General features: G+C 47.5%; 2 protein-coding genes across 8 annotated transcripts in view; one reads left to right on the top strand and one right to left on the bottom strand.

Moving 5' to 3' along the window:
• The window catches only part of RAB37 (RAB37, member RAS oncogene family), a 47,834-nt gene that overhangs the window by 18,743 nt on the left and 1,106 nt on the right, over positions 1-27,985 (bottom strand). The window lies entirely within an intron of this gene.
• Positions 133-22,301, top strand: LOC109454684 (CMRF35-like molecule 1). 3 transcript variants are annotated; one of them, XR_012492089.1, is made up of 8 exons: positions 133-307; positions 6,416-6,742; positions 8,076-8,196; positions 10,423-10,535; positions 12,210-12,232; positions 12,524-12,673; positions 13,106-13,979; positions 21,397-22,301. XR_012492089.1 is itself a non-coding variant. In XM_019745512.2 (7 exons), the coding sequence occupies exons 1-7, from the start codon at positions 265-267 to the stop codon at positions 13,259-13,261; spliced, it is 933 nt and encodes a 310-aa protein (XP_019601071.2). In that variant the 5' UTR covers positions 133-264; the 3' UTR covers positions 13,262-14,011. The 3 variants fall into 3 exon arrangements, 2 of the variants coding, with proteins under 2 accessions (XP_019601071.2, XP_019601073.2); XM_019745512.2 differs by lacking the exon at positions 21,397-22,301 and having other exon boundaries at positions 13,106-14,011; XM_019745514.2 differs by lacking the exon at positions 21,397-22,301 and having other exon boundaries at positions 134-307; positions 8,133-8,196; positions 13,106-14,011.

The raw sequence follows: 27,985 nt of genomic DNA, 5'->3' as shown, positions 1-27,985 counted from the left end.
GCGGGCCCATGTGGCTCAGGACAGGAAGGTATTTCTCAAAAGCTTATTCACAACCTCTATGACTTCTTGCATTGCTAACTGCTTTGCCATTTCACCCATTCCCCCTCCTTCCTCTTTTAGTTTTATTCATCAGTGGGAAGTGACCAAAGAAGGAAGTGCAACAGCAAGACTGAACAAAAGTAGAGGTTGCAAGATGAAGGAGTTTACTCTGTAGTTTGCTCTTGCTGACGGGCTTGACCCAGGAGGACCCGTGTGTGGAGAAAGATGTACCTGCTGCTGCTCTTCCCCCTTCTCTGCCTGCTTTCAGGTGAGTGGGGTCTGCGTCTGTACCTGTGGGAAAATGTCATGGGGCAGGAGGAAGTGGCTGGCAGATGGAGGAGGGGGCCCAGCAGGTGTCCTGCTGAGAAGGGGACCCCATTGCTAGGTCGTTCCTCCGGGCCATGAGCCTGCATGTTTCATCCACTCAGTCACTCACCCAGTGTTGCAGTGCCTACAGTTGCTAATGCGGAGATATTGAGCATGGCGTTCGTGATGAACCCAGCACACGGCATAGTTCCTGAACACCCAGGGGCTGGTAATTCAAAATGGACAGATGGGCCTCACTGGTCAAAGCAGAGGGGACCTGGTTCTCAGGAATGCTGGTGAATACTTGCTCCTGGACCTTTGTGAATGTGTTAGGAGCAAGGGAAGGCTTTGGGGAAGAAGTGAAGGTGGAGGGGGCTTTGAAGGAAGGAAAGCAGGGAGTTTGCTAGATAGGGAGGGAACGGTGATTCTAGGCATTTGGGGTAGAAGGAAATAGTGAAAAGTCAAGAGGAGGTAGCTTTGTCGGAAGAAGAAGGAAGGAGGGGCTGAGATACGGGTAGTGATAGCAGGTTGAATTAAACTGTAAGTTGATGGATACCATTTTGATCAAAAGTTAAGGGGATTTTCTTGACTTTGACATGTTGCAGGGCCTCAGGGCTTAGTCTTTGGGCTTCTTCTTTATTTAGATTCACTCCCTTGTTGCTCTGCCTCCTCTTGTGGCCTTAAGCACTATCTCTATACAAATCTCCAATTTGGTATCCCTAGCCTAGCCTGGACTCCAGAATTGTCTATCCAATTGCCCACTGAACTACACTCAGATGTTGACATTTCAAATGTGACCTGACCACACCTTCCCCCTCAAATTCCTTTCTCTCCCACCTTTGTGTTTGGAGCCTCTGTCTTTCTAGGTTTCCCAGGGAGCATCCATCTCTTTTTTCATATCCCATAATGATCCTTTGAAAATGGAAGCCAGATCTTGTCTCTCCTCTGGTCAAAACCTTCTGACGACTTCCCATCCTACTTGGAGTAAAAAGTCCTTACGGAGGCTACAAGGTGCTCACCGTTTGGATTCTTCTACCTCACCATCTCTCAGGTCTCTCCTCTACTCTGCTCCCCCTGGCTCAACCCACTTCAGCCACACTGGCCTTTTAGATGTTCTTTGAACATGCTAGGCACAGTCCTGCCTCAGGGCCTTTGCACTTGCTGTTTTTTTCTGTCCAGAATGCGCTTTCCCAGATAGCCACAGGCTCCAAAGGTCCCTCCCATCTTTCATGTTTTTGGTTCTCACTGAGGCCTTCATTGATGACCCTAATTAAAATAGCAATTCCCTTGCGTTATTTTCCTCCCCCCATCTTGAGAGAATTTAAGCTTCAGGAGGAAAGGGATTTTTCACCTGCAACCACACAGATTAGACAAATAGTATTAGTTGAATGAGTGAATGTGTTTAATGAAGCAGAAACAATATGATTGCTGTAACCACCCCACCACCCCCAGGCCCAGTCTTCCTCTTTCTACTTTCGTAGAACTGAACAATTGAGACTCTTAACGCTAATTGGAGAGGACATACATTGCTCATGGGAATGTAAAGGGGTGCAGTCACTTTGGAAAACAATTTGACATTCTTGAAAATGCTAAGCATGTGGTTACTATGGGACCCAGCAATTCTACTCCTAGGTAAATGCCCAAGAGAACTGAAAACATGCATCCATGTAAAAACTTGGATGAAAATGTTCATGGCAACATGATTTGTAATAGGCAAAGAGTGGAAACAACCCACATATGCATCAACTCATGGATGGATAAATGTAGTCTATCCATACAATTCAGCCATAAAAAAGAATGAAGTACTGATACATGCTACAACATGAATGAACCTCAAAAACATGAAGCTAAGTGAAGGAATCCAGACACAAAGGCCATACACTGTATGATTCCATTTATATGAAATGTTCAGAATATGGAAAGTCATAGAGACATAGTAGATTAGTGGTTGCAAGAGCTGGGGGTGGGGAGGGAGTAAAGGAAAGTGACTGCTAATGAGTAAGGGGTTTCTTTTAGGAATTAGATGGTGGTGATGTTTGCACAGCTTGTGAAGGTCCTAAAAACCACTGAATTGTACACTTTAAAAGGGGGGATTGTATGCTATGTGAGTGGTAGCTCAGTAAGAGCAATATCAAGGAACAGAGAGAAGAATTGGGAGCAGTAGAGTTCTCCTGAGAGAAGCTTCTGGGTCGCCCCTGGAGTGTGTGTGGATCTGAGGCTCTAGAACTGGGTGTTCAAGGCAACCGGATAGCCCTTTTTGGTTTGTGACTCTTCCGTGGTCTGATTTGAGCATTCATTCCATCAGCCATAGGAATGAAAAAGATACTTGCAAAATGTGACACGTGCTGTGAGGAAAGCCACGCTGGTGCCCTGACAGTGAGACTTAGGGCGAGCGGGAGGCTTTGGCCAGCGTGAGTTGGAAGGAGCCCTCTGAGGAGCCCCCTGAGCTGAGACCCGGAAGAGGAGAAGCAGCAGCACTTAAGATCAGGGACAGCTTTCCAGGCACAGGGAACAGCAAGTGTCTGCTATGGAAATGAGCTTGGCCTTGGCACGTTTGAGGAACAGGAAGGCCATATGGCTTGTTTCGTGCTTCAGAACAGCCTGGTGTGGCAGGTTGGGAAGATACTCTTATCTCCTTGGGGAAAGGGTTTTAGGAGAGGAAAACGACATGCCCAGGACCACTAGGTTGATAATGGAAGAGTTGGGGGCGGTACTTGGACGCAAAGTCCCGAGTTTCGGCGCAGATATGGAGAAGGCTGACTTTGGGTGAGGTGTTAGGAGAGAAATTGGCAGGGAACACACATAAAGCTCTGCTTTTCTTCTGACGTGTGGAAACGGGAGAGCTCAATGGTGAGCAGGTGTGAGAGTAGTGCTGGTGTGAGTGTGTGTGCTCGTGGCTTGGGTGTGACTGAGGCAGACTGGGAGGGTCTGTCTGAAGCCACAGGCACTGCTGCGCGTTAACTAGGAACCTGGCCGCCAGTGTGAACCTGTCACCTCTCACCAGCCTCTACCCCTGAACGTCCAATCACAAGTAACAAATTTACCTGGCACTGCTTCCCGCTTCTAAAGGGCTCATTATTTTAAAAGTACACAAGAAAAAAAACATCAACCAGTTCCCACTGGGCTTTATAGCATTCATTTTCTGTGAATAAGGAAGAGGGTTTTAATTACCCTATTTTTTTTCAGAGAAAAATGAGTTGCCTTGTCCAACTTGAGCTGCTCCCTAACTGGTGGCCGAGATGGACAAGACTCCAGCTCTGCTGACCCAGCGTGGAGACTAGCTGATGTCTTGTGCTGGGCTGGAGATGGGGGCCATTACCTCCTCCTGGGGCTCAGCTTCCTCCTGATCTAGGATTGTTCCCAATCGATCATGTAGGCTGTGAATAAACACACCTGATGCAGATGGTGGTCCTTGGAGCTCAGGGCTGCCCTCTGTCAGGAGGGTGCTCTGCCGAGGGTGATGACGAGTGGGCACCTGGACAGAGGGGTCCAAGCAGGGAGTTGCCCAGATGCTTCGAGAGTCAGGCCCCAAACCAAATGCTCAGGGGAGACAGGCTAACAGGGCAGCTAAGAGTGGATATTTATATACGATGTATGAAAACTTCAGATTGTATCAGAATCTCTGGCAAAGCCAAGTTCAAAGTGGTGAGAACTAGAGACCATTTGACGACACACAGATAGACCTGTGCTACCAGGTGGGTGCCGGTAAGGAACAGAAATATCTCAGAACTGGTCTAGTGTGGAAAAAAGAAGGAGGAGAAACAGGAAAGGAGGAAACCTTGTGGCACATGTAATCAATAAAAATGAAATAGTGTGTGGACTCAAAATGCGTAATCATAATCGATATGAACATTTTAATTATAAAAGGATACTTTATAATTGCAGAACTTTATGCTAATACGTACTCCATAAAATAGATGAGTTTCTGGGAAACAAAACAATGGAATTGATTCAAGAACAATAAAAAAACTTGAATAGATCAATATTGATGGGAAAATAACTTTAAGTAATCAAAGAATTTGCTCCAATTGATGTAATGTACAGCACAGGGAATATAGTCAATAAAATTGTGATAGCGTGGTACAGTGTCAGATGGTAGCTAGGCCTATGGTGATCTCTTTGTTAAGTATATAAATGTTGAATATCTATGGTGTACACCTGAAACTAATATGATATTGTATGCCAGATATATTTTAATACAAATATTTTTAAAAACATGAGGAGAGGTTAAAAGTCTAAATAAAGCGAAGGCACCGCCAACAACCACAACAACAAAAAGAATTTACCCCAATCAAGAATTTGCCAGGTAGTTTTGTAGATAACTTTTTAGGGTTCTAAAGAAACAAAAATTTCTTTGCTATATTTATGTTCTGATAACGGAGTATAAAAATGACGGGAATCTGCCAGACTAATTTTGTGAAACTAACGTATCTCTAATACCAAACCTTGACACAGCACAAAGAAAATGATAGAAAAGAGCCTTACTTCTGAATATAGACCAGGAGCTCAACACGGACGCCAGGTCCAGCCAACAGACAGGGTTTGTGGGGCCCAGTTTGTATCTGCTGTTTTAAAGTTGAGAGGTTCCACATGAGATCCAGATTTCTGGCTACTCCAGAAAAATGAAAAGATCTGAAAATACAGAGCCTGCTGCCTGCATGAGGACCATCGGCTGACATGGAATGAATGGGGGCCCTGCCTTTGCATAGGTCCCCTGTGGTCCTCACCACTTCCCAGGGTCTGTCACTGAGGCTTAAGTGACAGCTATCATTTTTCATCATGCTGGAAGTATTGTTTTCCTTACAGTAAAGAAACACTTTGGGCCGGCCCGGTGGCTCAGGCGGTTGGAGCTCTGTATTCCTAACTCTGAAGGTTGCCGGTTCAATTCCTCGAGTCCTTCAACGGATGGTGGGCAGTGCCCCCTGCAACTAAGATTGAACATGGCACCTTGAGCAGAGCTGCCGCTGAGCTCCCGCTGAGCTCCCGGATGGCTCAGTTGGCTGGAGCGCGTCCTCTCAACCACAAGGTTGCCGGTTCGACTCCTGCAAGGGATGGTGGGCTGCGCCCCCTGCAACTAGTAACAGCAACTGGACCTGGAGCTGAGCTGCATCCTCCACAACTAAGACTGAAAGGACAACAACTTGACTTGGATAAAAGTCCTGGAAGTACACACTGTTCCCCACTAAAGTCCTGTTCCCCTTCCCCAATAAAATGTTTAAAAAAAAAACCCCCACAAACAAACATTTTTCCATACCCTGAATCTTTTAAAAGATGAGGAAAAAAAAGAGAACCAGAAGAACATACATGATAATAAAATGCTGCTTCACTCTATAATACCTGCCTTCCTGCAAAGCTCTAGTATTCAAAACAGTATGGATTGGCATAAGGAGAGACAGACACATGGACCAGTGGAACAGAACGGAAAATCCATAAACAACTCACAAGTTTGCTTTTTGACAAAGAAATCAAAGCAATTCAGTGGAGAAAATGGGATCTGCGTGGCATGAGTCCACAGTTGGTATTACTGTTTCGGTCAACTTCAAAGGTGCCCCGGCGGGGTGTTTACTGTACGGCCACTAGAAACCCTTCGGACCACTAGGGACACAGCCTCTGCACAGCCAGGAGGTGAGGATGCTTCAGCTGGACCCCCAGTGATCATGAGGACAGGTCAAGGCAGTGGTCCTTCTCCTGTGGAAATGGGTCCTCTGGTACTTCCTCCCCATGAGACCAGTGCCCTAGAGATGGCTGCATAAGGACATTGCTGGAAATACCAAGATGATATTGGCCATAGGGACGGGGAGAGGGGTGAATTGCAAGAAGCTGTTATTGCTCAGTGTCAACATTTTTGTTTCTTTGAGATTTGTAGTTGTGCTCGTAGGTGATTTTCACGGTGACTCTGACCCAGTGGAATTTTAAAGGACAAAAGGTCTGTCTGGTGGAAGGGGTATTCCCTTGTTGACTCTATTCGACCCATCAGACGTTTGGATTAATTGGAGCTAGTCACAATGCAGGAAGCTGCGGCCCCGCCCTCAGGTGAGAGGTGACAGGTACATGGGTTTGTGTTTTCCAGGCTGTTTCTCCAACATCCACGGCCCAGCGTCCGTGAGAGGCCCAGAGCAGGGCTCACTGACCGTGCAGTGTTGCTATGACCCCGAATGGAAGACCTACGTGAAGTGGTGGTGCAGAGGAGCTGTTTGGGGTTCCTGCAAGATTCTAGTTAAAACCGCTGGATCAGAGTGGCAGAAGGACCGTGTGTCCATCAGGGACAATCAGACAAGCCACATATTCACCGTGACCATGAAGGAGCTCAGGCAAGATGATGCAGACACTTACTGGTGTGGGATTCAGAGAACTGGAACTGACCTTGGGGTCCAAGTTGTAGTGACCATCGATCCAGGTAAGAGGATGTGAGTGTGTCTCTTCATGGTCTTCTCTGTCCTAGTCCCTAGGGTCCCTCTGTAGTGACTTAACTCACTCAGAGTGAACTGTCACAGGGTGGTTGAGTCCTGAGGCCTTGTGGAACCCTGACTGACGGTTGGGCGTGGGAGGGGCAAGGCTTCTCTGAGATGCTTCCATGGCTCCCAGGACCTTCTCCAGGATGGGATCAAGCCTCATTGGCATATATATTTTTTCTCTGCACAGCTCAGCGCCTGAGTCTATTGTCCATAGAGATGAAGGTGATGGTCCCAGTTTTAGCCTGTGGGTCAAAAGGACCCTCTTCCTTGGGACCCAGAGACCTCAATTCCTGCAATGCTTTCCTGGGACCTCTGGTGCCCAGATAGCCCTGCTCTTTGTGGAGTGTGCAGCTGGGACTTCACAGCTGCTGTTCTCATCCCTCATTCCACATCCAATCTCAGGGAGAAAGAGGCCCAGAAATTGGATGGGGGCCTAATTTCTGAAGTCTGGAAAGGCCCCATAAGTCAAAGAGCTGCATTCCTGGTGCCTGAAAGCCCACCATGAGCCATTTATGTATCTGGGTTTAATGACACTCTCTTCCTAAGTCCTCCTAGAATGCAGACACTCCTGGGAATAACTTGCTTTGAACATGTTTATCTGTCGGGCTGTTTCTGCCGACCCTTGGACAGGCAGTGCCAGCTCACAGGGCACTTGTGGCACACAGTCAACAGAACCCCCACAAAACCTGGAACCTGGGAGGCCTGTTATACCTGCAAAGCACAGCACATTCACTGTCTCATGGAGTCCTCCTGACAGTATTCCTGAGAAGGAACTATCCCCATTGTAGAAACTTAGAAACTTGTCTAAAGTAAAGATGCTTCCTGAACATCGTCATTTTGTTCAGGGCTGGTTCTGACCTTGGAAGTCACAGATCTTGGGTATGTTACCTGGTAAGCCTCCATTCTGCTCCTGTCTTTGCTGGATAAATAAGACGGAGGAGGCATTGGCCGAAGCCCTGTCATAAGCAGCAGGAGTGCTTCAATTTCAGCTGAACTCCAGCTGCCCTTGACCTGAAGCAATCCTGGGCCTCCTCCCCCTCCCAGGGCCTGCTTGATGCCCCCCCTGGACCTGTGCCCAGCGCTACCCGCCTCTGAGGCTCTGAGTCTCCTAGAGGCCAGGGAGGTATGAGCGGTCCAGGTCATAGGCCCCTTCCACAGCCCTGCTCCAGGCTCCTCAGACCAGGGCACCCCCCACACCCCTAGGCTCAGAGCCACATGCAGGGCTGTGGGCAGGCTAGCAGGCAGAGTAGAATGTAATCTGGTCTGTATGCCAAGCAACAACTACAGTGTCGACCACCCCCACTACCACGTCTACCAACAACATGTTCACAGCTGAAGTCGCCCCAGAAAACACTACAGACGTCCCGACGGTGACCAGCCACCACTCTGATGGCAGGTAAGTTAGCTTTGATGCTGCTGTTCCCTGTGGCCTACGTGCCCCAAACTCCTCTAATGTGGGGACCCTTTTGTAGTCCTAGGTCCCAGCCAGGATGTCAGGGGCCCCTTCCACTTGCTATCAGGCTGCACAGTGTTTTTGGAGCCCCCAGACCTTTCCTGCTGGAGCTCAGTGCAGTTTGCAGGTTTTGGTTCTTTCCTTCATCCATCCCATTTTTACTGAGTTAATGTCTTCATGGCTGGTACTGCGTTGAGCTCTGGAGACACAGACATGGAGCATCCCCTGCGGAGCTGAGTACGGATGAGCAGGCACACACGGCCAGGGCATGCGTGGGGGTCGTGGTGCTCTTGGTCCAAATTCTGGGAGAACAGGGAGGGCCTGGGGAAGTCCTGTTTCCCTAACCACTGCTATGGCAACAGCAGTCATACTGATGGTCCCACATGTCTCTAGAGCGTGTGGTAGCTCACAGAGGACGTTCCCGTCCTTTATTCTGTTAATGCTTTGACCCTGCCAACAACAACCTATGAGGAAGGATGGGTAGATACACACGTTTTACAGAGAAAGAAACTGAGACCCGCTCATGTTTTTTAGTGCTCTGCCCAGCCATGGCAGCCAAAGGGGCTCTCTGGAAGCTGAGAGGTGCCTTTCATTTCCTCCTTCACTCTGCTTGGCCTTCTTGCCTTTGTTTCTAGATCTGCTGTGATCTATTGCTGAACCTTCCCACAGACGCCCTATGGGACATCCCCAATCTTTCTGTCCCAAGGACCCCTTTTTCCCCTCTTCCATTTGCCCTCTGTTTGGAGAGGTTCTTTCTACCAAACTGCTTTTAATAAGTAATAGCTAAGGAGTTTCCTCATTTTATGAATCAAAGCCATATGTAATTACTAATTAGGATCTTTGATCAGCTTTGAATGGATAATTCATTCATTTATTCAACAAATAACTATTGGGCACCCACTCAAGCCTATTACTAATTTAAGAAACACCAAGGGATACGAGGATGAACGAAATAATCAAGTGTCTGCCCTCCAGGCACTTACGACCAAGAGGTAATTAATGTACCAAATAGAGTTAATTGATGGATGAATTTATTTTACAAATTTCTATGAATATCTGGTGAGTAAGAGATAGTCCTTGATAGTCAAGGCTGCTATAACAAAGTACCATAGGCTGGGTGGCTTAGACAACAGACATTTATTTCTGGACAATTCTGAAGGCTGGAAGTCTGAATCAATATGGCAGCAAGCTTGGTTTCTTCTGAAGCCTGTGTCCTTGGCTTGTAGATGGCCGTCTTCTCCCTGTGTCTTCCCATGGTTTCCACTCGGTGTGTGTCTGTATCCTAATCTCTTCTTCTAAGGACCCCAGCCGTTTCCCTCCCAGTAGAGCCAGCAAAAGTGAGCATAGTGAGACATGAGGAAAGAGAGTTTGGGGGAGTGGAGGCCATTGTCAGCCTTGACTGTTTTCTTGGCACGAAATGGGGCTGTTTCAGGATTGGAAGCAGAGGATGGATGTGCTCGAACTTTTGGTTAAAAGGATTCCCCTGGTTGCTCTGTTGATGCTGAACTACAGAAAGCCTCCTGGGGCCGCCATAATGAACTGGGGGACTTACAACAACAGAAATTTATTCTCTCACCGCTCAGGAGGCCAGAAATCTGAAATCACGGTGTTGACAGGGTTGGCTCCTGGGAGCTCAAAGGTAGAATCCGTCCCAGGCCTCTCTCTTAGCTTCTGGTGGTGGCTGGCGGTCCTTCGCGTTCCTTGGCTTGTGGCCGTATCACTCCAATCTCTGCTTCTGTTCTCCCACGGCCTTCTTCCTGCGGTGTGTGTGCCCACATCTCCCTTTTATAAGGACTCCAGTTATTGGATTAGGCCCAACGTAATCCAGGAGGACGTCACCTTACAGCTGCAAAGATCTTATTTCCAAATCGATCACTTTCACAGGTTCTCCGTGAACATGAATTATGGGGTCAGGGACGCTAGTCAACCAGTACAGAGGATACGTGTAGAAGCAGGGAGAACTTATCGGCGCCTGTTGTCATGCAATTGCTGTTAGGCTTCTAGACCTACTGAAACTTTTTCTTAAACCGTTTTTGAGGGCACTCAGGAGTGGGGGTTCCCAGTCTGGAAACCACAGATCAAAAGGTGTATGGCCCTCCTTGCTATGAGGTAAATGGGATAAGGCCCGAAGGTGAGCCAGGCTGCATGGGTGTCTTCTGTTTTTTCCAGCGGTCACTCCATTAAGCTCTACATCCTCCTGCCCATCTTCTTTGCTGTGTTGCTGCTTCTCTTGGTGGCGGCCTCCATCTTGGCTTGGAGAATGGTGAAGCGACAGAAGAAAGGTGAGGGGATCTGGCTGAGATGGGGCTGGGGCTGGGCTGGGTACAAATGTGTGGGGCCAATGGCCAGAAATGTCATCCAGGAACCATCTGGTCAAGGGATTACCCACCTGGTCTGGAAGGGGGCACTGTACCAAAGGCCACTGGCAGCTGAACCCAGGAGGTGTTGGCGTTAGCTGTCTGCCTTGAACATCCCTCCTCTTCTCTCTGACCCACCTCTCTCGGTTTCCTGGCTTGGCTCTTGGTAGCAGAGGTGGCAATGGCCTTAGGTAGGCAGCCCATTTAGGGCATCACACTTATCCACTTCAGTGGAATTCATATGGTTACCAAGGAGGTACTGAGCTGACTTGGGGCTAGGGAGAAACACACACACACACGAGCAAATGTGCACACACGCATGCACAGACACACACAGTTAATATACATGTGTGCACATGCATACATGGATGTACACAGATGCACGCACACATGCACGCACACACACACACACACACAGTTCTCTGGGTTTTATTAAAAAGGTTGGCTGTGACTCCTACCTTTGCTCCTCCTCTGCCCCAGCCTTTGCTCCGGCTGACCTACTGTTCTGTGTAAATTTGCTCTTTAGGGAAGAGACTCATCGCTCACGAGCCTGCACTTATCCATCACGAGGTGTGGCCTCAACCGAACCCTTTTCCTGTCTGGCTCCACTTCCCCATTCTCACGTAACTGCACCACCTTCTCCTCTCAGTACCCTCTGGGACCTAAGCTCTCATGGTGCCCTCTCCACAGCCTGGGGGATCTTGTGGTTTGGGGGGCAGCGTGCCTGACCCATGTTCATCATGTTTTCTCCCAAATGTATTATCTCTGACTTAAGTTCTAGGTACTTTCTGTGCTTCTCAGTATCTAGACTTTTGAAACTAAAAATCAGGGGAAAAACTTCTTGTTTCTCCATTGTCTCTAAAGCAGAGGGTAGAGGGAGGGCCAAGGGGCAGAAAGGGGAGCCAATGAACACCCGAAAGCTGGTCCACTGTGCTGACCCAGGTCGCACACTCCATTTGGAGGGCAGCTTGGTTCAATCCTCTGTCTCTGCGGACAGCTTTTACTGATGGGCACTCGTGTGCCAGACACAGCCAGGCACCAAGAATACAAAGAAGGGGCAGGCTCAGCCACCCTGTAGCCCACAGCCCACCTGAAGACGAACCAGAATCCAGTGGGACAAAGGCGACGAGACAGACATAAGTCAAGGGCAGTGGGAGCTGGGGAAGGAGGGATTAGACAGCCTTGGTGGCGGGGGGAGGTGGGTGTGAGCGATGAACCAGGTAGGCACGTGGTGGGGTAATAGGCAGCACTTCCGGCAGGAGTCCCAGGCTAAGCCTGGGATTGCACAGGAGGAAACTTAATCCCAGGAGAGCCGATGGCTGGCAGGGCCACCGATCAGTTGATGTCACAGTTGTGTGTCATGGGCAACAGATGGGCTGAGGTCTCCTTATTTTTCAGGTAGAAAAATGGAAGCTCAGGGAGGTGAAGGGCCCCGTGTCACCGAGTGTCTTCTGGGGAGTCAGAATTAGAACCAGGTCTCCTGTCTCTGAGCTTGGAGCCTAATTTACCTCTTTCCTTCCGTATTTCTCTCCCCCAGACCTGGTGGCCCCTGTGAGTCCCAGAATAGGCTTTCTAATTCTGATTGTTTTTGTCTTTTAGCTGCTGGGACAGCCCCAGAGCAGGTAAGAAACTCCCTGAGGTCAGACCAGAGAACCAGACAGCTCCTTTCCCTCCTTCCTCATTTTCCAGCTCCCAGGAGCACTGGGGTCCAAAGGTATCATACAAACCACATACCCAAGTAGCCACAAACTCACAGCCCAGCTGCAAGGCCTGGGAGAACGGCGGGGGGTGCTAGAAACAGCCAGAATGGAGGAAGGCAGGGAGGGGACAGCATGGGGAACTGAGAAGTGAGGGGCCCAGGGAAACAGAAGGCTGGTGTCCTGTGCGAGAGAAACCTGGGCTCCCTCTCCTAGGTGGTCCAGCCCCTGGAGAACGATATTTGCTACGCCAACCTGACCCTGACGCAGACCGGAACCTTCCCCAGCTCTTCCCGTAAGGAGGCCTTCACAAGGTCCCGCCCTTCTGCCCAGAAGGACCAGGAGGAAGTGGAATATGTCACCATGGTGTGTACTCGGTGTGGCCCAGAGCCAGACCTGCACAGAGGAGGGTGGGTGCTAGGCAAAGTGGCAGCTATTAAAAGACCTGTCTGCTGAGCTCCGCCAGGCTTTTGGCTCCATACTAGGAGCCCAAAGTGTCTCCGTACCTGGTCTCAGCAGTGGGGACCCAGAGCCTGGTCACACACGGTCCTCGTGTTGGCAGGCCGAGTACCCTGGGACTCCATGCAGACTGCGCTGCCTGGCACGGAGCTGAGGGGAGTGTCTTCTACTGTGGGAGGAGCTCAGGGTGCCTGGCAGGATACAGGGAGGGGAGCTGGGGGGCCTGAGAGTGGACTTCAGGAGCCCTGAGGGGGTCTGTCCCTCAGCCTCACGGAGGCCTCCTCTGACCATGGGCTTAGCCTCCTCCCAGCCTCCCTGACCCAAGAGTCTTTATTGCAGGCTCCCTTTCCAAATGAGGACATTTGCTATGCAACTGTGTCTTTGGACACCTCGGACCAGGAGCCAACCTATAGCAACATGGACGGTCTCATCAGTGACCTGCCCAACAGGAGCGACGAGGGGCTCACAGAATACAGCGCCATCAGGGTGCTTTAGCCGGTGCTAAGGCCTCCCCTGCACCCCACACAAGGCCTGTCAGCATGTTCCTGCCTCATCTGCTTTCTGTTCCCTGTCCCTGCATGGGGACCAGCTGATGCCTGAGGCCTTTGCCTGATTCAGCTAGCCTCACCCTCAGCGCTGACCTAGGCTCCAGGCCTGGTCTCAGAGAGCTTTTGGGAGATACACAGAGGTCTCTCCACATCCCTTCCTCTCGCACACGGCTTGGGAGGGGTCCAGGGCCATGCTCTGGGGCTGCAGAGGGAGGACTAACGATGATAACGGTAATAGGAATGCATCGTTACTTATTGCTTACCACGTGTGGTGGGCTGAGGAATGGGCCCCAAAGATACCTATGTGCCAATCCCCAGACCCTGTGAGCGTCAGTTGCCTTCTATGGCAAATGGGACTGTGCAGATGGAATCAAGTTGAAGCTTTTGACATGAGGAGATTATTCTAGATTTTCCAGCTAGGCCCTAAATATAACCACAAAGGTCCTTATGAAAGGGAGGCAAGACAGTCACAAGAGGTGAAGGCAATGTGACATGGAAGCTGCATGTGGAGCGATGCGGCCAGGAGCCCAGGAACGCCACAGCCTCTAGAAGCTGGCACAGGCAAGGACCGGATCTTCCCCTGGAGCCTCCAGAAGGAACCAGCCCTGCTGACACCTTGACTTTGGCCCAGTGAAACTGATTTCGTACTTCTGGCCTCCAGAATTGTAAGAGAATAAATTTGTATTGTTTTCATCAAGCCACTAAATTTGTGGTAATTTGTTAAGAGTAGCCAGAGGCAACAGATACTATGTGGCCGGTGCTCTTCCCTACAGCAACTAATTTAATCCTCAGGACAGCCCCATGAGGGTGCCTTGATTACTGCCCCATTTTACAGATGAGGAATCGAGGCAAAGAGGCGTTCAATGAGTTACCAAGTTTTATCGCTAGCAAGTGTGTACACACACTCACACAGCGACTCACACAGGAGAGTTAGCGAATATTTACAAACTCTGGATTCATCGTCTTTATTCCAGAGTCCCGGCAGCCCTCACCTCCAGAATGTGACCTAAATCCTGTCATATCTCATTGTCTCCGTGCAACCGTCCAGTTCCCTGCCTGGAGTCCCTCTTTCATTCTCTGTCCCTGAGCCCATTCTCCTCCCAGCAGCCAGAATGATGTGTTTAAAGCACAGACCTGCTCACTCCCTGTTTATCACCTTCTGGTGGCTTTTCCCCCAGCCCACAAGGCCCCAGGACCCACGAGTCCCTGCCTTGCCCCTTTGACCCGTCTCCGGCCACTCTCCCGCTCACTTGCTCTGCTCAGCCACACCGGCCTTTCAGCTGTCCTTCTAACAAGATAAGGCTTGCTCCCTTTTCAGGGTGTTGGCACTTGCTGTTCCTCCTTTGTGGAACGCTCTGCTTGCACATATGGGAATATTAGCTTCTTTTTATCATCACCTCTCAGCTCAAATGTCCCCTCTCAGCGCGGCCTTCCCTGTCCACCCAACGGCAGTGGCCCCTGCTACGCCTCCCATTTCTCTGTCACGTTGCCCTGTTTACTTCCTTCATAGCATTTACTACTTTTTGAACTTACTTATTGGTATGTGGGTTTGTTGTGTCCCCCCCTCCACTAGGCTGTAAGCTGCCTGAAGGTGAGCACTTTGCCTTATTCACCGCTGTAGCCCCCATGCCTGGTTTCACGTCTGGTAAGCGGTGGGTTCTGGAATGTTTATTGACTGAATGAATAAATAACGCATGTAGTTTAGACTTGGAACTCAGAGCAAGCTCTCAGGAGCAGGAACACCTGTGTCCATCATTCCAGGAAGGACATCCTGGGCCACCTGGGCCACCTAAGGAATTTCAGCATCGACTTCACGAAGTGTGAAGTGGAGCAACTTCTTTCTCTCCTCCTGAAACAGGAGAGAGGTGAGGAGCCATGATTCCTCCCGACTGGAGGACCGAGTTCTATTATTTCACGGAGGTCTCTTTTGGCAGGGCCTGGAATGAAGTGTCAGGGAAAGGAGTCATGGCTTGGGAAGAAATGAGCTATGCCTGGGCCACAGGCAAGTGTCCCAGCAGGTATGGGGGCCGTAGGAGTGTTTAGTGGGCCGTTTTCAGTGTGTCCTGGGGCTTTTCTGATTTCTCACAGCTATGGACACCGCAAGTGTCTAAGTGTCGGGGGGGGTGGGGCGGTGGCTTTGGTGGATGGCCATTCCAGCATGTGCCTCTCTTTGCTTCTGCTCCCACTCCCTGGATAATTCCCTAGAATCTCAAGAGCTTTACCATCCTGGGGAATTTGCAGAACCCAAACAAGCTTAAATATTGTTGGGCTGGTCATTTATGCTGGTTGGGTCAGAGTGAGACTGTCTGACCCAGGCTGTTTGAAGATTTACAGAACAAGAAGTACCGACAGAGAGATCTTTAAATGGAAAAGCTCAGAGCAGAGCAAAAGCTGAGTGAGTAGGAATGTAAGATTCAGAATAGAAAGCCTTGGGCCAGGCAATCATTGTGCCATTTTAACGACTGTGTACAAAGTGGTTTTCCTGCTGAGTTTTTAAGCAGCCAGCACCAAACAGAATCTCTAAGTACATGGTTATGTTGGATACTAAGGAATTCATCTTTTCTGGTAATCAGATACTAATGAAGATTACTGCCGTGAAACTTCTGATCTAAATCGAGAAACACAGGGAGACTAGCACTTTTAATTGCTTTATTCAAGCTTTAAAACAGGTGTCTACCAAGTATATCACTGGCTATAATGTTTTAATCCAGAATTCCAGTCCCCTGGATTGGTGGCTGTCTGAAAAGGGACCTTTTCATGACCTCAGAAATGGAGTTGACTAGCCCATGACATTTGTGAAACCTGTCCAGTCCACTCTATAGGCGGACAGAGCAGATTTCCGACTGGTGGTCCTCAAGGGAGGTATTCGGGTTCATTAGGTGTTGGGGCATGACAGCAGGAATCCACCTCGAAGCCAGCCCAGTTTGTTCAAGCCTGAAATAGAGTTTAGAGAGTGCTAGGGAAGTGGTCAAGGCTGGGAGGAGTGAGGCAAATATATGCCAGAGGTTTGAAAGGAAGTTGTGTCATAATGTTTACAGATTGGTATCTTCGTGTTGTCTCAGCCGTATCCGGCTGTTCCATAAATTCTTTGCTAAAGCAGATTTTGGGTGCTAGACTAGCACCTTTGTTGCAAAAGAAGCGGAAGTTCAGATATGGTTCCTCTGGGCTGAGTGAGGCTGGCATTTACCATTTTGCTGTATGATTTCCAGGAGAGCACATTGTGTTGACAAACTCCATGATATTTTACCACTCAGCTCTGATTGAGTGTCTAATTATTTACAGCCTCTCTGAAGTTGCTGGGGTTTCCCTCCTCTGACTTTTGAATGAATAATATTTAATAAAGATTCTACTTTATAAAAATTGTAGGGTTTGGACAGTCACCTTTTGAGAACTATGTGTCTATTACTGGCCTTTAGAAGCTGGAGTCTTTTTGAGAGTTAGCTGAGGGAGGAAAGCATATTGGGCTGGTAACTTCCAAAATACATGATTAAGAGAAATGTCAGACTGAAGTGAGGCTAAAAGCTACCATTGCCTGACACCTTAAAAATAGAGTTCATAGCCGCTTAGTCGTAGAAGAGCCAAACTGCTGGGATCAGTTGATTTCATGTATCAACAATTTTTTAGATCAGGAGGGCTTGATATATCAGGTCAACCTTTTATTTTACCAAGTAGGAGGTGCATTCTTATCCAATGTAATTTGAATTGAGATGGGTTCATTGAAAAAGTTGGTTAAATCAGGGAATCATGAAAGAGATATATTCTTTCTCTAAATGCTTTATTTTGACTCAGAATATCTAACTGCTAACTGCGTAGTAATTTGCTAGTATTTTTGATGTAACTGAAGCCTTTTCTTTGCCTGTGGGTCTGAGGAAAGAAGGGGCCCGCTGCCTTTTCTGTATAAACTACACACTCGTGCTGGAGTTCCAGTTTCAGTTTCTCTAACATGAAGCCAGACACTCCAGACACTTAGGAAGCAATCTGATTGCGAAACCCTTTTTCATTTTTATGATTTTACTCTGAATATTTTATCGTTCTCCCTCATTCCTAATTCGACAGCATTTTTAAAAATGACATGCTTTTCTCGAGTCTTTCCAAAGCATTTAATTTAATGTTTGTAGAAAGAACAGTTCTCTTTTTCGTTCACGCTCTTATTTCACACGTCAATGTCCTTTGTGTTTATAATGTTAATTGATTAGTTTGATTAGTTATAATTAGTTAATTGATTAGTTATGAGTGAATTAATGAAGTGACATAATTATAATTAACATGTATAACCGGCCTAAAAAAGTTTGGGCCCGAACAGAGTCAACTCTGGTTGAACAGGTACCTCAGAGGGTGACAGCAGAAGTGAGTGGGTCTTCAAGAGAAGACTCTACCCATTGCCACAGGTAGAAAGTCAGTATGTTTCACCAGGACACTAAAGGCTGGTGGTTGATCTAGTAAGTTGCTTAAGAGAGGGATCAGTTAAGAAAGTGTCTGCTAAACCATCTGTTAGGACCATAATTTCACAAAAGAAAGGACATTTGAGGACCCCAAGTCTTGGGAAACACTGCCTAGAGTAGTAGGCAGTGTTTCCCAAGAAAGGACAGTTGGTAACTTTATGCCAATATGGATTTACGTTGTGTGTGCACCAGCTCCCGCAAACTGATCGATGCTGTGTCAAGGGCGGGCACTCACATATGGAGTAAGGATTGGCAGCCATTGATTTTGTTCATGCTGTTCTCTAGACATGGATTCTCTCCACTACACCCCAGCTAGTATAGTCTAGTGTCCCCCGAAAGGCCTCTAGTAATTATATGCGTCTGGACGCTGATTCACGTTGTCACTCATGAGGGCCTATGGTCCAACTTCAGAGGGAAAAGGGTCCCCTGCAATCACGCAAATTCCCCTTGCCCAGCACAAGCCCTGCCCCAGCGTAGTCCCCTGTGATCTCAAAGTCACATGGCCCTGTCCTGAGGGCATGGGAGACTTGCATCAAGGAAGGGTGGCTGACTCATTGGTTTTGCTGAAGGGACCTCTGGGGACAGGTTCAGAGTTAAAGAAGGGGTAAGACTATTCCTAAGTGTCCGAAATAGAGAAGAGACATTCTGAACCCTTGTGTGGCTGAAAATCTACTCTTAGTGGAGTGGAGGAAAGTCTTTTCTTGCTTTCACTACAGGTCCTAGAACAAAAATTCCATCCTGGGAAGTTTCTGACGCCTCCCACATCTCTCCCCATCACCTTCCCACCTTCTGTACCACAAGCCCATAACCCCAATCCTATCATTTATTTGCTTATTCATTTTTCATTTTAAGTTACAAAAATTTGATGAATACCATATGTTTATATAATGTGTACGTATGTCAAAAAGATAATGAAACAAACTCCCATGTACGGGTCACCCTACCAAAGAAATGGAATATTACAAATATGACTGAAGCCACACAGCTCATTATGTTTTTTTTCCTTACATGGAGGGATATGCTCTAGGGGTCCATCACAGCCCTTGGCTCACTCTGTTTGCCGTCATGTTAATTAGTAAAATCATCAGATGAGCTGGTACTAAATTGACTGGACTATGCAGCTCTTCTTATTTTAATATTATTTTTCTCCCCCCTCAAACCCACATGCCAAGGCCCAATCGTGCCTTGTGTTAAATATTTAAGGATCTGGTGATTGGTTTGTCGCTGAGAAAGCATTGGAACGAGCTGCAACATTCAGGCAACGTACTCATTTCAACATTTCACGCAGCCTTTGCAAGATTAATAATAACCCACAAAAGCAGAAGGACTAAACCCCACTGTAGCACCTTGCTGTCTGGCAGATGGCAAGTGAAAGGAGAATCAGGAGAGAGGTAAGGTATTTTATCTTAAAATACAACGAGATGTGAGAAAAGATGTGAGAGTAGGTGGAGGTAAAGTGCAAGAGATTCTGCCCCGAGCGGTCCTGGTGTCAGTAAATCTTGGCTTGCTTTCCTGGGGCTGTTATCCTGCAGTTGGCTTCTGATGGAGGCAAATCCCCAGGGGATAATGTTGCTTGGCTCCTCTGCTCCTGAGACCCAGGTAACAGTGACTCACTACATCGGGCCTCCTTCCCAGAGGCATCTGAGCCGCTCTGGAGGCAGAGTCTTGAATCTGTATTGTGAATAAATGTCCTCCACTGGCACTGACTCTGTTTCAGTGTTTGTCCTGGGCCAGGCTGAGATTGTCCCCAGGGCTGCACTAGAATTTTTGGAGGTCTGTGTATAAAAATTATTAAGATGGCAACAGCAGAATATTAAACCAATCACGAGGCCCTTTCCATTGTGGGGCCGTGTTTGACTGCCCAGGCTGCACACACAGGAAGCTGGCCTTGTTCGGCAGGCGTCTGCCTCACTTCTCGTCTGCCTCCATGGCCGCTCATGCCTTACCCTCACTGGAAAAATCCAGTCGTCTTCACCAACTGACCCTAGTCCCAAAATGAGTCCTGTGTCCTCGTCTCCTCCCCCCCCAGGGACCGCCTTCCTGGATGACTGAAAGTTGGGATACCTATTTCCTCCACAATAAAGTCTACTGTCACCCAAAGGGTGAAGTCTGGCTCCACGGCCCCAATAAGCCAATTGTGTTATAGGGTGACATCAATTCATTTCTTAAGTCTGGTTATTAATAACTGAAGTCTGTTTATTTAGTCTTAAATAACACCACGTGTGGGACACAACCAGCTCAGTTTAGCGGTGAGAGTGATAAGTTCAGTTTATTTCTTTTTCAGTCACTTCTCATTAAATCTTTAATGAGAAGCCTCCCCCGGCATAACCATGGGGACACCTGTTGTGGTTGCATGACTAGCCTATGCCAACATCACCTCCGTTTCCCTTGGAAACTACTCTCTTCCACTCTTTTTTTGCTTCAGATGGTTTCAGTTGGGTTTTGTCACTGACAATCCCAAAGGCCCTGCTGGCAAGGGCTCCCCTTTTACCGGCAATAACCAGTGCCTGCGCGGCTTATCTCAGTGCTGGGGAGATCAAATGAGACAACGTCCGTGCAAGTGCTCTGCAAACGCTAAAGCGCTGTTTGAATGGAAAGACCAAGGAAGCACAATTGGCTGATGGCAGACCCAGGACAAAAGCCCAGTGTTTTGGACACCCCAAGTCCAGTTCTTCTGTTTCGCTAATGAGCTACCTCCTCCGCTAAGAAAATCAGTGAGTAAGGCACGTGGTGGCAGAGCAGGTGGCAGACAGGGCAGGTGATGGAACAGGCAGGCAGTGGTCAGGGGCTTCTCTGTGCGGCCTTCTCATGTGTCTGTGGTGCTGACTGGTGTCTGGAGGAGACCTGGCTCTTCAGGCATGGGGGAGTGAGGGTCCGGGAGGGCATAGCGCAGGGCTCACCTGACCCTTCACCTCTGTCTTTCCCAATCCTCTCTCCATGTGCCAACCTGTCATCCCGAAAGGTCCCTGGTGTTTTTGGGTGTGGATGTTTTTCGGCTCAGGTCTTTGGAGGTGTTCAGGGAGGGAGGTGCCAGCTTTGCTTCTCTGTATCTGACTGCCAATCTTGGACCATGGATCTTTGCTCTGAGCACTTCTCAGCAGTGCACTGGGGAACACCTTCCTTTCTTGGACATGGACTTGAAGGGATCCCTTCCTTGGGAGCCCAGAGCCATTCTGACCTTCAGAGCCGGGGCCTCCTCCTGGATCTGTGGATTTTACAGCCCTTCTGAAGTCACTGAGTCAGGACCTAGAACATGGCAGCTGGACAGAGCTGCAAGCATTGGACCTGGTCCCCAAGGGCCCACTTCCCACCATGTGAGACGGGAGGTTCCTGACTTCTAAGAAGTCTTCCATGCGTCATGTTGGGCTGAAATCTTTGTGGCCTGAGTCATCTTTCTGTGCCAGCCCACCGACCCACCCAGCCTGCCAGACTCAGCTCCTTGGGGATTGGGAGTGGGTCCTGTTCCTGGGTGCTCAGGAATACCTGGCACCCAGCAGAAGTTTTCTGGTAGAATTGCTTCACTACCAGAAATGTCTGATTTCAAGCAGGGCATGTGGGGTGGGCCGGTGGTGGGTTGTAAGGTCCCAATCACCTTTTTTTCTCTTTCATGGTTCTCTCCTCTGAAACCTAAATCCCTAAGGACCTGACACAGGCACTGAGCGAAAATGGAGGCAGAGATGTGAGATGACAACTCTGGGTGTGACTGACGGAGGCTCCCGAAGAGGAAGCATCCCTCCCCGTGTTTCCTCCGTCCCCATAACCAGGTCAAGTCCAAAACATTCTCAAGCTCAAAGGCAAGTGGTTCCTGAAGGAGTGAAGGAGACTGGAGATCTGGAGAGAATAGACGCCTACCCAACCTGGGTCACAGTGGAGGGAGGAAGTGGAAGGAGGCAGAGGTCCGGGTGGAGAGGACCCAGGGGTAGAAGGGACTATAGGAGTTGTAGATTGAGGCTGTCCTTATAGTGTAGCTGGCCAGTGTCAGCCTGATTGCATTAAACATCTAAATCCTCCAAGTCTCTTTTTTCTGTCATGCTTAGCAAACAATCCCCCGATTATCATGAGGCTTGGCATGTAGGGCATTGCTCCAGTCTTGTGAGTTTAACACGAGCCTGCCTGGAGAAATGGATCCACTCTTGAATGAGTGAGCAAATCTAGGCCTTTGATCCTGCAGAGCTGGGGTCACACACTGGACTACGTAATGACGATCTGTGACCCTCTTAGCAAAGCCCTTTGTCCTCTCCTGACTCTATGCCTTTGCATCTCCAGCTTGCTGGGATTTTCATCTGGGCTCTACCACTTATTAGCTCTGGGTGGCCATAGGCAGATTTCTTAATGGCTCTGTGCCTCAGTTTACTCATCTGTAAAATGAGATTAAAATAGAGTTGCTGTAGGATTGGATGATGTAAAGTGCTTAGAACAGAGCCTGGCACATACGTGCCATATGAGAGTCTGCCACGATTATTTGAATTCCCACAGTACCTACCTACTGTGATCTTGAGCAAGTAACTATTTTTTTTCCATCTGGCCTCTGTTTCCCATTTTATAATATGGAATTAATAACAACATCCACTGGAAAAATCATGTGGTAATTGTAAAGTATCACAGCACATATTCAAGTTTTTTGTAAACTGCAAATTGCTCCACACATGAACCATGTGTTTATTTTTATCATTTATTATTAGCAATTATTAGTCTCACTGGGTCCCTCTAGATTACAGTGTAGAGATGATTTTAATACTTCTCAGTTTGTAACCTAACAAAACCTGAGGAGGGGACCTGGAAGAGGAGGAAGAATCTGGATAAAGACGAAGGTTTGTCTTTCTCTGTCTGACTTATTTCACTTAGCACAACTCCCTGATCACCACATTGTACACCTGAAACTAATATAATATTGTACACCAAATATATTTAAACTTACAAAAAAAGATGAAGGTTTTGGACTGCCCGCCCACTGAGGGAGGAGGTTCCTGAGGGTCTGGAGGGGGAGAGGGAGCCCTGCCTGGTCTGGGCTGGGTCTGCACAAGCAGTTTTATTCCTTTCCAAAGGGTAAGGGCGTCTCAGTGTGCTGTTGGGAGGGGCTGGAAGAAGCTGGGTGACCGTCCCCTGGGGGCATTGCTCTGATACAAGACAGATCTGCTTTTTAACAAATGGAGTTGCTGGGGAGTGGTGTGGATACAAAATTCAAATGGTAGAGAGAGGAGCAGGAGGAGGGGAAAGTTTGCTTTGCCTTTAAAAGGCCATAACAACAAAAGATAAGGAAGGACAGAGAGCAAAAACACGTCATGACCGGCCCTGCCTGTACCTTGTGAAAGGAGGGGTGTGTGTGTGTGTGTGTGTGTGTGTGTGTGTGTGTGTGTGTGTGTTAACGGCAGCAGGGGCAGAGGAGTGGAAAGCAAGAGGAAATATGATCTTAAACATAACTGGTTCAAGACCTCTAAAAGCATAGCAGTGGCATTTGTAGGAACACAAATTGTTAAATAACATCTCCACGTTGACGGGTGAAAGCTGTCCCTACCGGGCAGAAATGCAAATCAGAGTGAGGGAGCAGACTTTGGCATCAAGGTCAGGGAAATAGGAATCACTCGCCAGGGGAATTCTTGAGCTCTGCTAACTTCGACAGTATATTATTTTCACTGAACCACTTAGGACCTTGCAACTTTCAGGAACCAGGTGAGGTCTGGGGAAGCTTTGAGTGGTGCAGTCAGTGAGGGGTTAAGATTTCCAGATCTGTTGTTTCCTGCTGGCTTGGAGCTCTGTTCTTTGGCCCCAGAAAACCTCCTCTGGTTGGCAGGTGGGAGGAGGGTCCAGGGTCGCTCCCAGCTGGGGAAGGGCATTGCCTGAGTGCTCTGTAAATTAGCAAAGCAGCTACAAACTCCAGTCTCAATTGGAGTCTCCAGGGACAGCTTCTCTTGCCTGAGAAGGGAGGATGGAAGCAAGGAGCATGCTGGGATAAATTTAGAGCCACTTCGAATGTCCGTTCAACAATTCCCCAGGCTGGTGCTCACCTCTGGCTGTTTATTTCCATTAAGGTTGGGTTTCCTGCCCTGAAAATGAAGGAAGTCAGAACCCTTCCCCAGAACAGCTTACAGGAGGAAACATTAGCACACTAACACTAGTGAGTTTCAGATATATTCTCACGAAACGTCCCGGGGATTCTCAGTTAGAGGGAAAAATGCCTTAAGCCTGAAGAGTTTGGAAAACGACTGAGATGTTGGACTGAGTCACCATCATTTCCTGCTAAGGTTGTTGAAAAGAACCAGCCAGCACCACTCCCCACGACAGCTGCCTGCCTTGGGACCTGGGCGGGACCCACAAGTCAGCCATCATCAGTGAGTTAACTCACACTTCATTTATTTATCAGAAAGTCTCCAGAGCGAGCAAGAGAGGAAAACAAGCTGTTGGAAACGCTCTTGGCTTGTTGTTTGTTCCTGAGCTGAGGATGGAAATCTGGCAAGAAGTGGAGCTGGCGCTGTCATTTTGGTTTTATGTACTTTTTTCTTTAAAAAACAAACCACTTACTACCTGAGGTATGACAGCCTCACTTTGAAAGTCAAATCTCTTTATCTATAGGATTTGGATTTCCTGTGGAATTGGTTTTTTTGAACACAAATTTGTGTTCCATTAACATTGTTCAGTTGAAAAAAAAAACAACAACAAAAGCACACGAAGCATTTTTTGAAGGATAAAGAATAACAGAGGAAGACAGAATAGCGCATATGCACCTTTGCTGGTTGATTTGTCTTTCCCTGGTACAATTTTCTGGTAGGGAAGAAAAATGTCGTTAAATCCAGAGGCTTCACTAGGATTAGTGGGTGATGGCCCTGAGGGGGAGGGCAGCTGGCTGGTGTGTGGAACTCTGTCTCATCTAGATATTTACTCTTCATCAGAGGCCATGGGAGAGAAAGGATCTGGCCTCAAATTGAGGTCAGAAATGACCATTTCTTCCTCAGTTATTTCATTGTATCTTTCTGTGCTTTCCTTAGGGCACTTCTGAGACTACACACAGTGTTATAGCAATGTGTGCGTCTTATAGGCCATGAGCTTATTGAAGGTGGAAGCCAGTTTTTTGTTTGTTTGTTTCGTGTGTGTGTGTTCTCTATACTGCCCAGCATAGTTTCCTACACTTTGGAAATGCTCGATACACGGTTGCTGAAGGATGAGATGAATCACGTGGACTTGTGAGGGACATAAACATGACAAGATGAGCAGAGGGAAGTGAAGGACAAACACACGGGGGGAAGGAGATACTAGAGACGACCTGCTTGCCTTTCTCACCTACAAGAGGTGTGAGAGCTGCGTCCGAGGGAATGGAAGTTGCTTGTAGGACAGAGACCTTTGGTCCTTATCTCCCCAAGAATTCCATCTTTTCAAACAAGGACCAAGTCCTGGAGGAGTGGATGGACAGTCCACATCTCTCTGCCCCCTGGTTGCCGGTCTTTCTGAGATGCTATGGAGGAGACTGACTCAGTAATGGCTCAGTAATGGCTTGGCCCTCTTGGAACAAGATTGGCATGTGGGTGTTCACCAGAGCACTGGTGATGGCGAATTTGAAATTAAGCTCTTGAACTGATGTCCCCTTGTCCTGATTCACTAGCCTCCTCTCTGTGCTTCATGTTCCCAGCGCTCACAGCCAGACCCTGGCATAGCAAGAACCCCACCCAAGGGCTGTTCCTGAGCAGCTAACTCACATTACTGCCCTTAATGGCCCTCAAGACTGTGCTGGTAGCAAAAGAAGGCTGGGAGATCGCTGAGAGAAAGAGCAGCAAGGTTGTTCACATGTTTTCAATGATTTAGTTGCATAAAACATTCAAATTTGTGAGCACAACAGCAACACTATTGAAAAACTCCAAGCACGTGATGGATGAACTCTGTCTTTCCCAGCAGTTCCCAGCTTCCAGCTCACATTCCAGAAATATTCTAAGATATACTCAGGCTCATTTGGGTCAGCTTCCAACTCTTGGGACTAACTAAGAAGCAAGTGCCATCCAAGGCTGATGAGATTTGGCAAATGTTTTTCATATCACTGAATTTTCACAAGAGGTTTCATTGCACGGCATAGCTCACCTCCCAGAGAAAAGAAATATTCAAATTGTGAAATCAGGGTTGGGATGTTTCCACAGAAGTCATGATTTTTGAATAGGAGGGTGTGTGAGCTTAATCCTCTGTGGCCGTGCCTGTGAAGTATGTGAGTGTGTGTGTGTGTGTGTGTGTGTGTGTGTGTGTGTTTCTGTGTTTCTGTGTATGCAGCTACTGCTCTTTCTTACAAAGCTTCATCAGTTTAGGTGAGGCCCAACGTGACGCTTATTGAAGCTGCTCTGGAGCCCAAGACGTGTGCTCTAACGACAACCACCATTTTCAAATGCTTCCTATATGCCAGAGAGCAAACCAACAAATAAATAATATTATATTATCTAACATCTTCACTCAGAAAACACTGAGCCAGGTATTATTATTCCTATTTTAAGATAAATAAAGTAAGGCTCCCAGATGTTCAAAGTCATATCAATGTCTGCCTGATCGCAAGCCTGGGGTTTCTTTCTGCCACACAATTCCCTTCCCTGGCAAATTTCTAGGATTATCTGACGTAAAAACTGACTTCACTGTCAAAACACTAAATCATACCCGCCCACCTCTCCCCATAATGGGAACTTCTGGGGAGGGGAAGGGGAGAGTGTGCGGACGGTTTCTGGGAAGGTGGCAAGTTTCTATCTTTTTATTTTGGTAGTGGTTGCACAGTGGTGCTCGTTTTGTGATGCTCCATCAGGGTGTACACATATGATTTGGGCTTTTCTTGCATTTGTTATACTTCAATAAAAAAATTTCTTGAAAAAATCCTTTTTCTTAGCAACTAATCTTAGAGGGAAGCCTGCATATCATGGCCCAGGTGTTCGAGTGAATTGTCAGGAATTCCTTGATATATAGCAAAGTTAAAACTGAGACAAATATATTGATTCCCTGGCCATTTACAAATAAATTTTAAGTGGATCATAATAAAAAGTGATGTGCAATAATAAAATAATATTAGGAGGAGGCGATCAGCATTAAATGGGAAGGAAAACTTTGTAAACACATATATCGCTCTCTTGGGTACCACAAAAAGTTTAAGCCAGCTTCTGCTCTCAGCAGGCTCACAACCAAGCTGAAAAGACCAAGCGAGTATTAGCAGTAAGTAGATAATTGTCTTCAACTATAGTAGAACTTGTAGGAACAAGCTCTCTCCCAATTTGGTGGTCAATAAACCCAAAGGAAGTGAAAGTTCTAATGGGCCACATCCTACATTTCATGTGTTGGTAATTGAAATGGGAAAGACCACACTTGTTCAGTAGTTTGAAACCTTTGACCTCCAAATCTTAAATCTTTCATAAGGAATATTTCTATCTTTATATGATAGTTTAAACTTGGAGAGGCACATATATCTAGTCACCAGGATGCTTTTGTAATTGATTTGTAATTATGTTCCTTTTTCTTGCATGCACTTTCTACTGAGGCTGGATTCACAACCTCAAAAAACACAGATCTAATACTAGTTTACCTCAAACTGCAATGGTTTTATAACTTCCAGACTGGGGCTGTTGTTACAAAATTTTCTCCTCTTTTATAATCTAGGGGTCTAGAGACCTGGAGAAGTCACATGGACTCTTCAAATCTACAGGCCTGCTTCCTCCAATAGTCAATTTTCCTTCCTTTGTGTCAGAAATAGCCAACAGAACACAGGCCGTGCATATGAAACTTTAATGTGCATATTTATTTCCTAGGGATCTTGTTAAAAAGCAGGTTCAGGTGCAGCAGATCTGGGTGGAGCCTGAGATTTCACATTTCTAACAAGTTCCCAGGTAATGCTAATGCTGCTGGTCTATGGACCACACTTGCATAGAGAAAAGAATATTAGACTTGGAGTCATAATTCCTGGCTTTTAGTACTAACTCTGCCATTTTCTACTTTATTTTCTTGAACAAGTCACTTTGCTTCTCTGGACTTCAGTTTTCTCAAACATAAACTGTGTAATATGGGAGGAGGGTGAATCAATTATTTCAAAGTTTGCATTCATGGAATTTTCAGAGTGATATTTTGATTAAAAAACAAAACCCAAACCTCCAAGTATAACACAATGCACAGCCTCTCAGGGGATGAACAAATAAACTGATATCAGCAAAGGGGAAAACAGGAGGGCTAAATAAAAAGGGCAGAGAAAGGGATGAGGAGCCATGATGACTTCTTACTGCAAATAT

The sequence above is a fragment of the Rhinolophus sinicus genome, linkage group LG15 (assembly GCF_036562045.2).
Source record: "Rhinolophus sinicus isolate RSC01 linkage group LG15, ASM3656204v1, whole genome shotgun sequence".
NCBI lineage: Eukaryota > Metazoa > Chordata > Mammalia > Chiroptera > Rhinolophidae > Rhinolophus > Rhinolophus sinicus.
This window is presented reverse-complemented; position numbering and strand designations above follow the sequence as displayed.